This window comes from Aptenodytes forsteri, unplaced genomic scaffold (genome assembly GCF_000699145.1).
Source record: "Aptenodytes forsteri isolate BGI_AS27 unplaced genomic scaffold, ASM69914v1 Scaffold7, whole genome shotgun sequence".
Taxonomy (NCBI): Eukaryota; Metazoa; Chordata; class Aves; order Sphenisciformes; family Spheniscidae; genus Aptenodytes; species Aptenodytes forsteri.
The window spans coordinates 3,333,408-3,347,457 of record NW_008795919.1 but is presented as its reverse complement, the minus strand read 5'-3'; the positions used below and the strand labels follow the sequence as shown (position 1 = coordinate 3,347,457).

Genomic DNA, 14,050 nt, shown 5'->3' with positions numbered 1-14,050 from the left:
CCCGCCGCCCCTCCGAGCCCCCTCCGCCCTGAAAACACCCAGTTGCTTTATTGCCCCCCCAAAATACACCCGGTCGGGTGCTGGCATTGCACAGGGCCCAGCTGCCAGAGATCCCTTTGCAGGCAGGAGGCAGGGACCTGCAGGATTAGCCGCCTCTCCCGCCGGCGGGGAGGATGCTGCCGAGGCACGGCACGGCGAGCGACGGTGTAATTGGTATGCTGCAGCTCACCTCCCTCTCCCGAGCCTGATACTCTCATCACACACAAAACTGCTCTTTGTCAGCCGCTGCCACCACCGGCGCTGCCTTTAACTCCTCCAGCCCCGGGGCTGGGTTTTCCTTAGGGATGCCGGGACCCAGCACCTGGCGGCAGAACCAGAATGGATAGGGCGATGCGCTGGGGGAGCAGCAGGATGGGACCCTCCACGCCTGCAGGGAGCAGGGAGGGACCCACAAACCTCCGCTTGCCCAGCGCCCCCTTATTGATTACCCGACAGGTCTTAATTAAGAGAGGAATGAAACCTTCTGCGAACCCACCCATCGGCTGTGCCCCACCTGGGCTCTCCAGCACCGCTGCCCATCAGGGAGCTCCTCGTGGCACCCAGCTCAGATAAATCCTTTATTTTTAATCATTCACATGGCACTGGGGTTATCTGACCGCTGGGCCTTTCCCTGAGGGCAACCTTGCAGGGGACCCTCCCAGAGCCGCGCTTACGGAGGTGCAGGATGCGGCACCAGCTCCACCCTCCTTTCTTCACGTGTCTGTGTCAGGACAAAGATTTAGGGAGGCACCGGTGAGAAGAGAGAGCGGAAACTCGCAGGACCCGGGGCCAGCCCCTTCCAAACCCTTCCAACATCAGCCTCGTGCATCAAGCAACCGGTGGCAGGACGCTGAAGGCCGGAGGGTGGCTGTGACACCGGTCCCAATCCGGCAAAGGCATTGGGGGCCACAGCCCCCTTTCCTGCCCCTCCAATCACGCGCTTGTCCCGGGGCGCGCAGAGCTTGGCGAAACCGAAAGGCACATTCAGCCTGCCCTGTCACCCCCAAAGAGCGACATCCCAACAGCAACAACGGGCTCCAAAACCAAACACAGCATCGTCCCCTCCTCCTCCTCTTGGAGCCCCCTCGGAGCAGGCAGAGCCCCCGCACCTCCCCGTTCACCCGCTGCCGCCCGCCTGGGCACTGAGTGCAGGCAGCAGGAAGGGGACACCCCGAACTCACACCCAACCCGGCAGCCCCAAGGGCACGTGTGCCACCACCGACAGCAAGTGCGCTGCCGACGGCAAACGCAATGGCGCCGAGAGCCCGTGCGACCACCGGCCGCACCCACCGGCTCCAGCAAAACCCGCTCTCTGGCCGCCCATGCCAGGAGCGGAGGACAGGACAGGTCAGTCCCCGGGGGATGCTTTCCAGGCGGAGATGCTCGTAGGGGAAAAGGCTTTGGGAGCTTTCTGCACCAGAGTCCTCCCGCCCGCGCTCAGCACGAGGTTGCACCTTGCCGAGCTGACCATCCCCAGGGGCCACCAGGATCTGGGGTGCACTGAACCAGGTCCCCCCACCCCGCTCCAAAAAGGGGGCGAGGGTACACGCAGACACTGACCATTCCTCTGGCTGTCCCCGAGCTCCCCCTCCGAGCCCGGCCCTCCGCAGCGAGCCTGCAGCCACCTTCAGAGGGAGACGCCGCGATCCCACCAGCTTCAGCGCCCTTGGCTGGCCGGCATGCCGGGTCGCTGCCGTATCCCGAGGAGCTCCGGGCCGCACCACCGCTGCGCCCGCTGAAGGAGGACGGGCTGCGGGAGGCCGGCAGTCCATGCCTGTCTCCCTCCCCGGCCCGAGACGATTGCAACCCTGAGGTTCTCCCCATGCTGGGGTTTTCTAGCTGATCCACCATGGGGGATGGCGTAGACAGCTCCGAAACGGTGCCCGGCTCTGCTGCGGAGGAGCAGGTCCATGCGACGCTGGAGCTGGGATCGTTGCTGCCTCCTCTCCCCCAGACATCCAGGGTGCTGCCGGCCCCCGGCTCCCGGCTCTTCGCTGGCTCCTTGCTGGACACGGCGCTCACCGAGGACAGGATTCCCTCCGCACGGCCATCAGTCCCCCCACGCAGGGGCAGCAGCACGGCCCGGTGGCTGCCCGCACCGCTCCTCTGCAGCTCGACCAGCCGGCTCACCGCCTTCTCGCAGTCCTTCTCAGCCGGGTTCTCCAGCAAGCGGGCAATGACGGTGGTGCCTTCCTCCGGGGAAGCCCCCACCACACCCAGCCACCGCGGCTCCAGCACCAGGCAAGCTTTCTGCACCTCCCCCTGAAACCGCTCCTTCACCTGCACAATGAGCCCGGGGTGCAGGGCCACCGGGTTGGGGTCCCCCCCACGACGCCGGCTCCCGGCGGGCTCCTCTCCTCCCTCCTGCCGGGGGGCTGCCTTAGACTTCGGCACCTCCTCATCCGCAGCGACCTCCAGGGCCGGGGGCTCCTCCTGTGGGGCTGCCTCCGGCATCGCTCTCCTTTTCCCCCTCCGCCTCCGTTTAAAGCGGACCCTTTTTTTGGGAGACAGGGGCGCCTTTCCCGCAGCTTTTTCTTTCTGCTCTTTAACGCAGCCCAGAGAATTCCCCATCTCCTCCTCCTCAGCGCCAGCAGTAACGCAGCTAAGCGAGTCACCGGCTCCCAAAAACCCCGAGCAGGGCTTCATCGGATCAATCGCACGCCGTACACCGTGCCGCGGACTGCCCCTTGCCGCCACTCCCTCCCGCCAGCCCTGCCGCCGCCGCTCCAGACAGCCATCTTACAGCCTGGGCGCTGCGAGAAGACAAATTCAAAGCATCTCACTGCAGTTCAGAAATCACTTGACCTAAAAGCAGAGGGAGCGGGGATTGGCTGCGGCGTCCTTCTCTCCAAATATGAGGTAATTGGAGCACGGCCCTCGCCAACACAAACAGGGAGCAGGAATCAGGCAGCGGGGAGGGGGAGCGGGAGAGGCTGGGGAGGGGGGGGGGATAAAAAACACAAAACCCGGGGAAGGTTGGCAAAGGTAGAATAAAGGAAGGGGTGGGAGACAAATGGGGGAAAAAAAAAAAGCAAAAAAAAAAAGCAGGGAGGAGTCAGAGTGGTTCCACAGGCACGCCGACGGGGATGCGGAGCCGCCACGCCGGCTCCCGCAGGGGTATTTCTCTCAAATTCGGGAGGTTTGCTCCTTAATTGTTAATACCGAGAACCCCAAGAGGCCAGCTCACGTGCCCACCCTCCTGCCAGGCTCACCCAGCTCGGGGCACAGAGGGGCAGCCCAAGGTGCCCTGGGGAGCTGGCATCGCTTCAGGGAGTCGCAGTCGCGGGATCCCAACGGGCTACAACGGTGCCGATGCTCCCGTCCCAGTCCGGCCCCACGTCCTGCCTCTCTCTCCTGCAGCTCCTACCCCGAACCCCGCCAAGGGCAGGGGTCTGAGGAGCATGAAGCATCCTGACCCCTCCCGCCAGCTCGGAGGGACCAGAGAGGGGTAACGCATGCCAAAAGCAGGGACGAGACAGAAAACAGGGAGCAGGGCCCCCCCCCGAACCCCTCTTCAGGGCTCTCCCAGCCGCCTGCCCCCGGGCAGCGGCACTGGGACACAGGAGATTAAGAGGTTCACAATGGAGCTACAACCCCAGAAAAAATCCCGTTAGCGCAAGCAGGGAGAGGACACGCAGGCTTGCTGGCACCAGCCCAGCTCCTCTGGGGGTCCCCCGTCACTCGCCCTGTCCCCCAGGGCAGGGTGGCAGCGTCCCCTCCCAGTTGGGTGCGGAGGGGACCCGGGAGTTCCTGCTTGGGCTCTGCCGTCCCCTCTCTGATCCCCTGCAGCAGAGCACGCACCAGGGCAGGGCCATCCCGAGGACAGCGGGGACAGGATGCCACCAGCCAGGGCCCCACCAGAGACGACAGTGACTCATCAGCATCCAGACCCTGCTTGACCCCGGCTGCTTCCCAGGGCCAAAACACCAGCAGAGCGCCTCGTCAGCAGCCTTACACCCAATTTATTCCCGTGCTTCCCCCCAAAAGCCTCTTCCTGAGAAATACGGGTCAGGAGGGGCTCGCCCAGCACACGGGGCCGGCCTGGCCGCGCTGGCACGGGGCATACGCGTGGCCCAGGCGAGACGGCAGCTCCCCAGGGCATTGCCCGCGCATCCTCCAAAAATGAAAAGCTTCCTTATGAGGTCTCAAAGCCAGCGCTAGTCTCGTCTGAGAGATGCCAGCAGGGATACGGCAGGGAACGGGGACGCAGCAGCTCCCGGGGGCTCAGTCCCGCGGCGGTGACAGCCCCAGAGCTAATGCCACAGCGCTAACGAGCTGCTGGCAGCAGCACCACTGAGCAAGCCCCACGTGCCAACGCAGTGGTGGCATTAGGGGCCACACGTCGTCCCCCTGAGGGCATCAAAGCTACAACCGGATAATTCGAGGCTATTAAAGACGCCGTTTTGCATGAGCATCTATAGGACGCCATTGCTGGAGACGGTCCTAAGTGCGTTCCCCAGCACCCCAGCTGGGTCAGAGAGCTTCTCCCATCCCTGTCCTGAACTGCTGTCACGCAGCTGACATTTTCCATCCCAACAAAAGATCCCGTGGCTGCACCAATCACCCAAAGGGCCGGGAGCGCCTCGGGATAACAGCCCAACGCGGGCATGAGCTCAGCCTGTCCCCGCCGCGGCCCCCTCTGAATTTGCTCTTCTCCTCCAGAGACTCAGCTGAGCAAACAGCTACCGCCAACAACCCTGGTGCCAACCGGGAGGCCACCGCACACAACCCATCATTAATGATTTCATTATGTAAATGATGAGAAAAGGGCATTGCTGACACCGGTCTCCATGATACTGCAACGTGCGTTGATCCTCCGGACCGATCTGCGTGCTGGCATTGCCACGAAACACGCGCACGCGGAGACAGACGCCAGTGCCCTGGGGAGACAACATGCTCCCACCGCTTGCCCTGTGTCCTTCAGCAAGAAGCTCTCATGACCTACCTGGAAGTGGAGGATGATCGTCCATATGAGCCCCAGGGTGAGCTTGGGGTTGCCGTCCGTAATGTCATCGTTGCGAATGTTCACCAGTTTCACCTGAAAGAGGAGCGACAGGGTCACAGCTCCCCATCAGCCTCACCCACAGAGAGCGTGGGGGGACGTGTCCCTGACCACGCTGTCCCCAGGGCCACTCCAAGCACTCCCGGCGGGGAGCGGACACGCGAAACCCCAGCGCTTCCCGAAGAGGCAGCGAGGCCACCCCGTGCCCCTGCTCGGGAAGGGGGGAAGGAAGGATTTTTCACATCTCTAGCACTCTCTATCTAGAAGTGCTTTTCCCAGCACTTAACGGCTTTATTTCAGCTCACATGGAGAAGTGCCTCATCCCCAAAGCCCTGAGCACTAGTGCATAATTTAATAGCTACAGACCACAGAGCACGGTTAAAAGAGGATGGCCGAGCTTTATTAACTCCCTCCTGGGTTCAAAACCAAGCTGCTAATCAATCAGTCCTAACAAAGGCAGAAGCGCCAGCGCTGCCCTCGCCGAGGGTCCTTCCCCAGCACCCACCGAAAGCCCCTGTCCTGGCAGACTTTGGCCCCACGCAGTCCCAGAGCTGCTCCCTCCCAGCTGCTTTGCTCTAGGGCTGGTTTAAACGCACGTGCAGTCCCTGAACCAGCCTCGGCACTTCCAGCAGATGCAAACCGGAGCGGAGCTGCCCGGCTGCTGCTCCTGCTCTCCTTGCAGCCGCCTTCCCGGGAGCTGCCACGTGCTTTGGGCTCTTCTCCCCCAGGCGAGCTCCCCACCGGGTTGTCCCCACTCCCCAACACTCAATGGGACTCCACAATTTCTAGCAGGAGCATCTGGGGTAAGACGTCCCAGCAAGGCCGCTGTCACTAGGCCATCACGCTTCAAAGGAAAAAGCTGTTTCATCCAAGTAGAGAAACAAGCTCCCAAGAGCCCCCAGCGAAATGCTTCTATCAAGTGGCTGGGGAGGAGGAGGGGAGGGGCTGGAAGCGGCTCACCCTCCCTGGAGTGGGGCATGTGCTCAAATTTATTCAGTGCCCTCAGGCCAGCAGAGAGAGAAAAATCTCTGCTTCAGCATGAACTGGTACAATTTATCATCGTCTCGGCGTATCTGAGGAGCATCACGGTGGGAAGACCTGACCCAACAGGCGGAACAGGACACCCGGCCCCAGGGCTGCGGGGGTTTCACCTGCAGAGCCAACAAGTCTCAGGATGCATCCCACTGCTCCCAGCGGGATCTGCCCGAGGGTGAGGAGGATGCCTGGTCTCTGCCAGCTGCATAGGCACTGCGGGGCCAGCACCTCCCAAAAGCTTGGCGGAGGGAGCCTGCCCTCCGAAAGCCGAAGGGTGATGCTGCCCAGGGGCAGCACGGGAGGACAATACGTCCGTGCTGCCGTCCGGAGTCCGGAGAGGTGATGCCGCACAAAGAGGCATCCAGCTGTGCCAGCGCCGAGGCCATGGCTGCATGGGGCTGAGCAGGAGCCAGCTGCCCCATCTCCCCCAAAGCTGGTGGGAAGGGACAGACACGCCGCAGCCGCTCACCCCCCCCGCCGGGATCTGCCGGGGAACCCCGGGTAAGGCTTTCGGGGCGCAGAAGTGACCGTCTGTGACATTCACAAACCCCTTCCCAGAACTGGAGTCTGATCCTTCATTTTGATACTAGTTTTTGTGCCGCATGGGCGGTTCCGAGAGCACACAACGCCTACGGGGGAAAGTCCCCTGACAGCTGTCCTCAACCAGCACCGGCACCGCGGGGACGGGCACACCCTGGCACAGGCTGACGCTGCTTCTCAACACCCTTCCCGAGCCCCGACCAGGAGAAAGAACCGCAAATCACCCAGCTCTGCTTCTGGATGAGCCTAAATCAGCCCTTACCTGTCGCTGCTTCAGGAAATCCAGGGCGATCTGCACGTTCTGCAGCCGGTGGAAACGCATCCGCCCCTTCTCACGCGGCTGCAAGAGAGAGCCTGGCACAGGCTGACGCTGCTTCTCAACACCCTTCCCGAGCCCCGACCAGGAGAAAGAACCGCAAATCACCCAGCTCTGCTTCTGGATGAGCCTAAATCAGCCCTTACCTGTCGCTGCTTCAGGAAATCCAGGGCGATCTGCACGTTCTGCAGCCGGTGGAAACGCATCCGCCCCTTCTCACGCGGCTGCAAGAGAGAGGCGGCAGCTTCTGGCCAGGCCCCGGCCCCCGCCAGGCCGGCAGCACCCCGCATGCACAGCCACCCCCCGCATGCCCCCGGGAGCCGCCCACGGCGGCCCCCCACACTCAGCGTGCTGGTGTGACCCCCGGTGCACTCCACACACCCTGCTCTATCTTCTTGCTCTGGAGGCAAATAAAGTCATTGCTACGCATGATCCTGCTGAAAGAGGGCAAAAAGCCCACGGTGGGACACGGAGGTGGGAAGACCCTGAGATCGCGACCTCCTCTGAGCGCCACGAGACCCCAGGGGTCTGCATCCAGGCTCTGAGCCGGGCACTGCGCAGCCGCCGGCAGGATTGGCTCAGCCTCTAGATCCCAGGGCAGGATCTCACCCATCCCACAGTCAGACAGACAAGCTGGGAAAAGGGCTCAGCAAAGAGAGATTTACCCGAGTGGGTACTGAGCCCGACCCGTACAGGTGGAAGCAGAGCAGATCTGCTCCGCAGCAGGACGTGAGGACCCGGGCAGGGACCGGCAGAGAAATCCCAACCTCAGCATCAGCCCCTGCAGACCCGGCTTGGCTCCTCCCGCGCGTGGGCAGGGGCTGCTGCTCCAGGTACCATCTCTGAACCCTTGGGGAGGGGAGGAATGAGATGCCCTGGGCTGTGCTCATCACCGCTGCTGCAGGTGGGGGATTTTCCGAGGTACCCGGCAGCTGAGCCTTGGCCAGGGGAAGGTTATGGGATGCTGTATCTGCTTTGAATCAGCAGGAGGGGAAAGATCGACACCCAAATCCTGATCCCAGCCTCAATACGAGGCATCACCAGGATGCTCTGAACTGCTAGGACACCCCAAGTCCTCTGAGTCACCTTCCTTCCCCAGCCCGAAGGGGAAGAGCTGTCCCTGCAAGGGGAACATCTCCAGGAAGGTGCTACAGCCCCAGCTCCTCCTGTGCTGCTCCGGGTGGGAGGTGACACCGTGCACAAGGGAATCATCACCCAGAGCAAGGGGGCTGGAAAACACACCTTCTCTTACACCTGAGCAAGGTTTTGGGGTCCGGTCCCTTTGGGGTAACCCTCGGCCGGGGCCGAGCTGTGCTCACTCCACCTCCACTCACATGCACGGGGTTGCCGGTCGCGCCTCAGACCCCACGGTGGCACCAGCCCCCCGAGAAGGTGCCTGTGCCTGAAGCCTGTCCATGCAGTGCGAGGTGAGCAGCCGTCACAGCGGCCCCCCGAGGGCCGAGCAGGCGGGGGCCCGGCCGGGAGCAGCGTGCAGGACCCGTCCCTGTCCCCTCCCACCCCGTGGGGGGGACACATGCTGTCACACCGAGTGGGTGGCGTGCCCTGACTGCAGGCTGACACTGCAATGCACGCGCAGATAATCCAGTTAACGTGAACACAGCCCGGTAACGAGGACCACGGCAGCGGGTGCCTCTCCGCTCTTACAGCTTCCCCTCTGCAGACCCTCGCTCGGGGCGACCACCCCGGGCGAGTTGGGTGGGTTTTATCAAAAACCCCGGCTAAAACTGAAAAAAGGGGAAGGTCGGAGCCCCCAGCGACGCTGGGCTGCACTGGACTATCTGACGGCACTCCAGTGTCCGCCACGATTATGCTGTGGCCGGGGCCGACTCAACCTACTTCTTCATCATCATCATCTTCCTCCTCACGCTCTTCGCTGCTTGCACGGCACCAGGCCGGCGCTCTCACCAGGCGAAGGCTCCTCTGAGCTGGCGGCTCTATTTGCTAACGAGGACGGGAGGGACAGCGGCGATGGGAGGGTGACACAACAGGGAGACAGAATGGAAACCAAAATGCAACACCCAGGTAAAAGGAAGAACAAAAGAGCGGGGACGAAGGCGGCTGGATCTCCGGCACACCCCGGGCTCGAGCACGGAAATTTCCCCCGGCTTTGAAAGCCGAAGTGAAGAGAAGGAAAGTGTCTGGATCACAAATAGCTCGATCCAATTTTTCAGCCCCCACAAAAACTGATTTGGCATCTCGGGAGGGTAACAGAGTGAGTTAGGAGATCTTTGCCCAGATCCTATTTTAGGGGAAAACTAAAATAATTCCTGCTGTGCTACCCTGTTGCAGCAATCGGGATCTTCCCAGAGCTGAGTGCATGTGTCAGTCTGAGGAGGAGGAGGAGGAGGAGGAGGAAGGAGGGGGACTCCACGATGCTCAAGATGCAGGAAGAGGTTTGCACGCCACCGACTGCTACAAATCCAGCTCGTGCAGGAGCCGAGCACGGGGCAGGAGCATCAAATCTGAGCTAAACTGCTGGGCACGCTGTCACAGAAGCAGTTTTAGTCAAAGCCACTATTATCCGTTATTTTAAAGATGGAGCCAAATCTAGAAGACGAAGGCGTGTAAGCCTTCACAAAAAGAGGGCTCTACCCAGGGCACCATAAGCCAGCGGCTTTAATCACACGCTTTGGTGGTATCCGAGAAACAAACGACAGACATTTGATTTGAAAACAAAACTATGGCAAATGACAGCTGATGGCTTGGGAGCGGAGGGGAGCAGGGGGGGAGGGCGGAGGGGGGGTGGGAGCAGGGGGGGAGGACGGAGGGGGGCCTGGGGGAGGCAGCAGCGGCGCTGCCCAGCCGTGGGGACTTACCAGCTTCACTCCCGACAGCACCTCCAGGAGGGAGATGAGGTTGTGGCCATCTCGCAAGTCTTCGTAGAGGTCGTTGATGTGTTTGCGCACCTGCGGAGAGCCGGGGAGGAAAAGCCATCAGATCCGCATGCCTCCTGCGCTCTCCTGCTGTTTGCAAGAGCGCGGGAGGAAGGCAGCGGCGCCTGCAAGCAGACGTCTCCCTCCCAAGCCGCGTGCATTTGAAATGGTTATTCCAGAATTATCGCTAAGGAAAGCAGCCTCCCGTTTCCCAAATGACCTGGCAGAAGCCGCTGCCAATTTTACGCATGAAATCCAACTGTTAAACCATCCGTACTCCAGGCAATCCCGTAATATTGCACTCAGACCTCCGCAGAAAGGGTAGCTCAGTCCTGAAGCGGTGGTTTAATGGCTTATGCTACCTTACAGCGTCTCCCAAAACACGGCACCTAGCTTCTGTCTGAGAGCAGAGGAGGTTTCTGCGGGGCGGCGTGGCTGCGGGAGCAGGCTGACCGCATGCAGCCTCCGTACCTGCTCTTCCCCCCGACACCCAGACCTTGCCCTGGGGTTTTACTTGGCTGGGAAACCCCAGATGTTTCCCCACAGCAGCCTCGGGCAGGCGGCCTCAACATTTTTCTTTTTTCCCTCCTTTGTAAGATTTAGAAAGTAGTCAAAAGCTTGACGCAGAGGTTTGCAAAGCTGGCAGGAAAATACAGCTGTGACACCTAATGCCCCAATGACTTCTTTTTTTTTTTCCTTTTTCTTTTTGAAATGGAGAATTAATTAAAAAAAACCCTGGCATTAACCAAGAAAAGCAGGAGGCACTTTGCAGTGCGATGTTAATCCTGCTTAGCTACCCACGGCTGCTACAACTCCCTTTCACATACTTTGGGGCTCCACTCCACACAGGAGCATCCCTCAAAAGACAAAAAAGCCCCTTTGGCCTGGCAGGGAGGCACGGGGGGGGGGCAGCAGCCCCATGCCAGGATCCCCCCCCTCGCCCCGGCTGCCCACAGCCCCAAGCGGGAGGATGCACAAGCCTCGTGTTAAAGCAAGGACTGGGTGCTGAGGAGGCAAATGTAATAAAAAGGGCTGCGTGGTGATGTTACAGTGCCCTCCAAAGGCACCGGCACATTTCCACTGCAACCGTCTCTGCGTATGAATACTCAAATCCAATGCAAAAATTCCCAGACAAGAAAAAAATATAAAAAAATTTTAAAAAAGGCATATATCTGCCCGTCCTGAGCCAGAACGGACAGACAGATGGTCGTTTAACCGGCTTTATAATAAAATATGTGACTCTTACCTTCATCAAGTGTTTATTGACCCATTTAGTGAAGGTTTTCTTTTGGACTCTGTCCCGTTCATCTGTCAAAAGAAGACAAAGGCGGCTCTCGGTCAGCGTTTCTCATGCAGAAACGCAAATGACTTTGAAAGGAGGGGAAGAGACAGCGGAATCGCCGCTGGTGCCAGGACCGCCGGACGGATCCTGCGCCCGCACAGGGGAACAGAGGCTGCTTATTCACAGGTTAGTGCGGGACGGGGCCGCTCGCGCGGCTCCAACACCTCGCTCGGGCAGGGAGGCAGGAGCATCCACACAGCTAGAACAAAATACACTGCTTTTTGGGGGGACAATAGCGTTACTCGAATAAAAGCAGAGTGGATGATTGGGATGGGTATAGCTGCAGCTGGCAGCGGGCAACTGAACCCCCAAAATGTGTCCCCCCATGCCTCTTTGTCCCCCCTGGAAGCAGTGCAGGGAGGGAGGTGGGGTTTGCCCGAGCCCCCCTGCTTTAGGAGGGTGTCCCCCTCCCCTGCCCACTCCCAGAAGGCTTTAACGCATTATATAAACCCCACAGATGTCCCGTAACAGGCCTCTGCCGGGCACTAGCAGCGCGTGCAATTAGCAGCTTATTCTGTCGCTGTATTTTTGGTTGATTGGATTGTCAGGATTTAACGTTTATTTCTGTCCCGCGGCTCAGCCAAGGGCGCCCTGGCCGGACGCTGGGAGCTCCGAACACAGGCGGGACAGGGTGACAATGTGGGTCCCATCCCCAGGGGGTGCCAGGTCCTGGGGAGCAGCAGGGGCGGCCGCCAGCCCCACGGGGTGACGGGACGGGAGATTCGGGGTGATGCCAAGCAGCAATGTGGGACGGGGGAGCTGTCGGCGGGCTTCGCCCTGCCTGTTCTCGGTGCAGAAAATAGTATCACGTGCAAAACAAAGGCAAACAAGGCGAAAGGAGGGGGCATGAGACGGGGCCACACTGCTGGGAGGTCCCGCGGGGTGCAGGAGGGTCCTGCTCAGCCCCCACCTCCTCACGCCCGGGCAGCAAGGAAGGCTCAGGGCAACCCCGACAGCCAGCCCTGTGCCAGACAGGATCGCCTGGTTTTAACAACATCATCTCGGAGGAAAGAGAGTGCCTCGGTACCGACCCACGCACATGACCCCAAGCTCCCGAGCACTGCCCCATCCAGCCCGGGGGTCCCTGGAACAGAGTGGGAAAGGATGAGCCCCACTACCCCAAGACATCCCTTTGACATCATGGTCCACCAGGCAGAAGCACCCCTTGCTTTGGTTTTAAGCCAAAAAATCAAGAAAAGGGAGAAAACCAGCATCTCTCAGCCCAGACTCCCCAGCCACGCTGCGTGTCCTGCCCAATGGCCCCACTTCCTGGGGTGGGAGGTCACTGGGGGGTCCCTGTACCGGCCACGGCCCCAGGGGCCCTCGGGAAAACCTCCCCACATCTCAATCCACACAGATTTGAAAGCACCATCTAACATCCCTCCTCCTCATCCACCCCACAGCTTCCCCCATCCGAAAGCACCGCAGCAAAACACACGGCATGCCACCAACACGTCACGTCCCCTGCGTCCCGCTCCGTCCCCCGGCCAAGGCACGTAGCCAGGTGCCGAAAACTATCCGCCGGTTGAACTATGGCCACCCTCGCTCCCCACCCCGCCAGGCTCTGGCCTCGGCACGGCTTCCCAGGACGATGCAGCTGAGCCACGGAGCTGCTGCCGCCTGGTACTGCTGGCCGCCGCCTGCAATAGGAAGCTGCATCACCCTCACGTGTTTTTAGGGACCTTTCCTTCACCCGACCCCCCCAGAGTCACGGTGCCGGGTCCCTTCCCAACCCAGGCGTTAATTCAGGCTGGATAAAGCTTGAGCCGTACCCCGGCCACGGCACAGCGCCGGCAGCACGGTGGGGGCTGCTTGCAGGCTGGGAAGGAGAGGGCGGCGGGTACTAACCGATGCAGCACATCCGGCACACCAGGCAGGCGCTCAGCCGCCTCTGCTCCCCGGACAGATGCCGCCTTTCCATCGCCTGAGCCTGGGATGGGGAGCACTGGGTCCCAGCAAAGCAACGGCTGCCTCCCGGCTCCTGGGGAAGGGTCTTCTGGCGGCACCACCCGTTCGCCGACCTTGGCCCCAGCGGGTGCGGGTGGGTGACTTCTCGGCCGCAGCTCCTCCCACTGCACCACTTCCTACACCCGCTGCCCCCGGCACGGGCACCGGCCGTTCCTCCTCCGGGGCATCGCCGCAAACCCCGCCGCGACGTCAACGGCTGCTTCGCCCGCACTTGCCCTGCTCCTCACGCTTCTCTGGGTGCTCCCAGCCAAGGGTGCCGCCGGTGCGGCAGCTCTGTGCCAGCAAAATCCTCACCGTCCCGCGGTCCCGATGGCCGGCAAAGCTGCTCGGAAAGCTCCCAGAGAGGAAGGGGAGAGCTGCTCCCTCCTGCAAGCGAGCAAGAGGCGGTGCGGAGTGCGGTGCAAAGCGCGGTGCAGCTCCCGGCAGCAGCAGCAGCAAGCTGGTGAGCTGGGGGTGCGGACGCAGGCTTGCCCTGTGGAGCTGGGCACTGCCCCGCCGGCAGGCTCTTGGCTCGTTTTTCCTCGTCTTGTTTTCCAGTTAATTGCACCGGGGACGGGAAGGACAATGCCGGGCTGTTCTCCCCGCTCCCGTCTGCCTGCCCGCAGCTTCTTCCCAAATCATTTCCTGGGTCCGAAACGACAGAGACGGGACCCGACTGCAGCCCCGCTCGGCATGCGGGGAGATAACAGGGGCCTCCTTATCACCACCTCTCTTCCTTTTCTTCTAAATATAATCCCTCTGCAGACCTTCTGCCGGCAGGAGCCCCGCTGCCCTGGCCGGGAGGGCAAGAGGAGCTGGGCTGCTGCCGGGGGAAGGCGGGACCATGTCCCCGAGCATCGCAGAGAGCACGCGGGGACGTGTCACCGCGTCCCACAAGGAAAGTCTGCAGCGAGGCACATCCGACGCCAGATCTG

The 14,050-nt window shown here is 61.3% G+C and overlaps 1 protein-coding gene across 1 annotated transcript in view; it reads right to left on the bottom strand.

Annotated features, from left to right (window-relative positions):
* The window catches only part of MACF1 (microtubule-actin crosslinking factor 1), a 109,586-nt gene extending 102,635 nt beyond the window's left edge, over nucleotides 1–6,951 (bottom strand). The window contains exons 1-2 of the mRNA XM_019473540.1: nucleotides 6,879–6,951; nucleotides 4,985–5,077 (exon numbers count right to left, since the gene is read on the bottom strand). Of these exons, the coding sequence (XP_019329085.1) occupies nucleotides 4,985–5,077; nucleotides 6,879–6,938 (153 nt within the window). The 5' untranslated portion in view covers nucleotides 6,939–6,951. The remainder of the gene's footprint in view (nucleotides 1–4,984; nucleotides 5,078–6,878) is intronic.
* Between the last annotated feature and the right edge of the window lie 7,099 nt (nucleotides 6,952–14,050).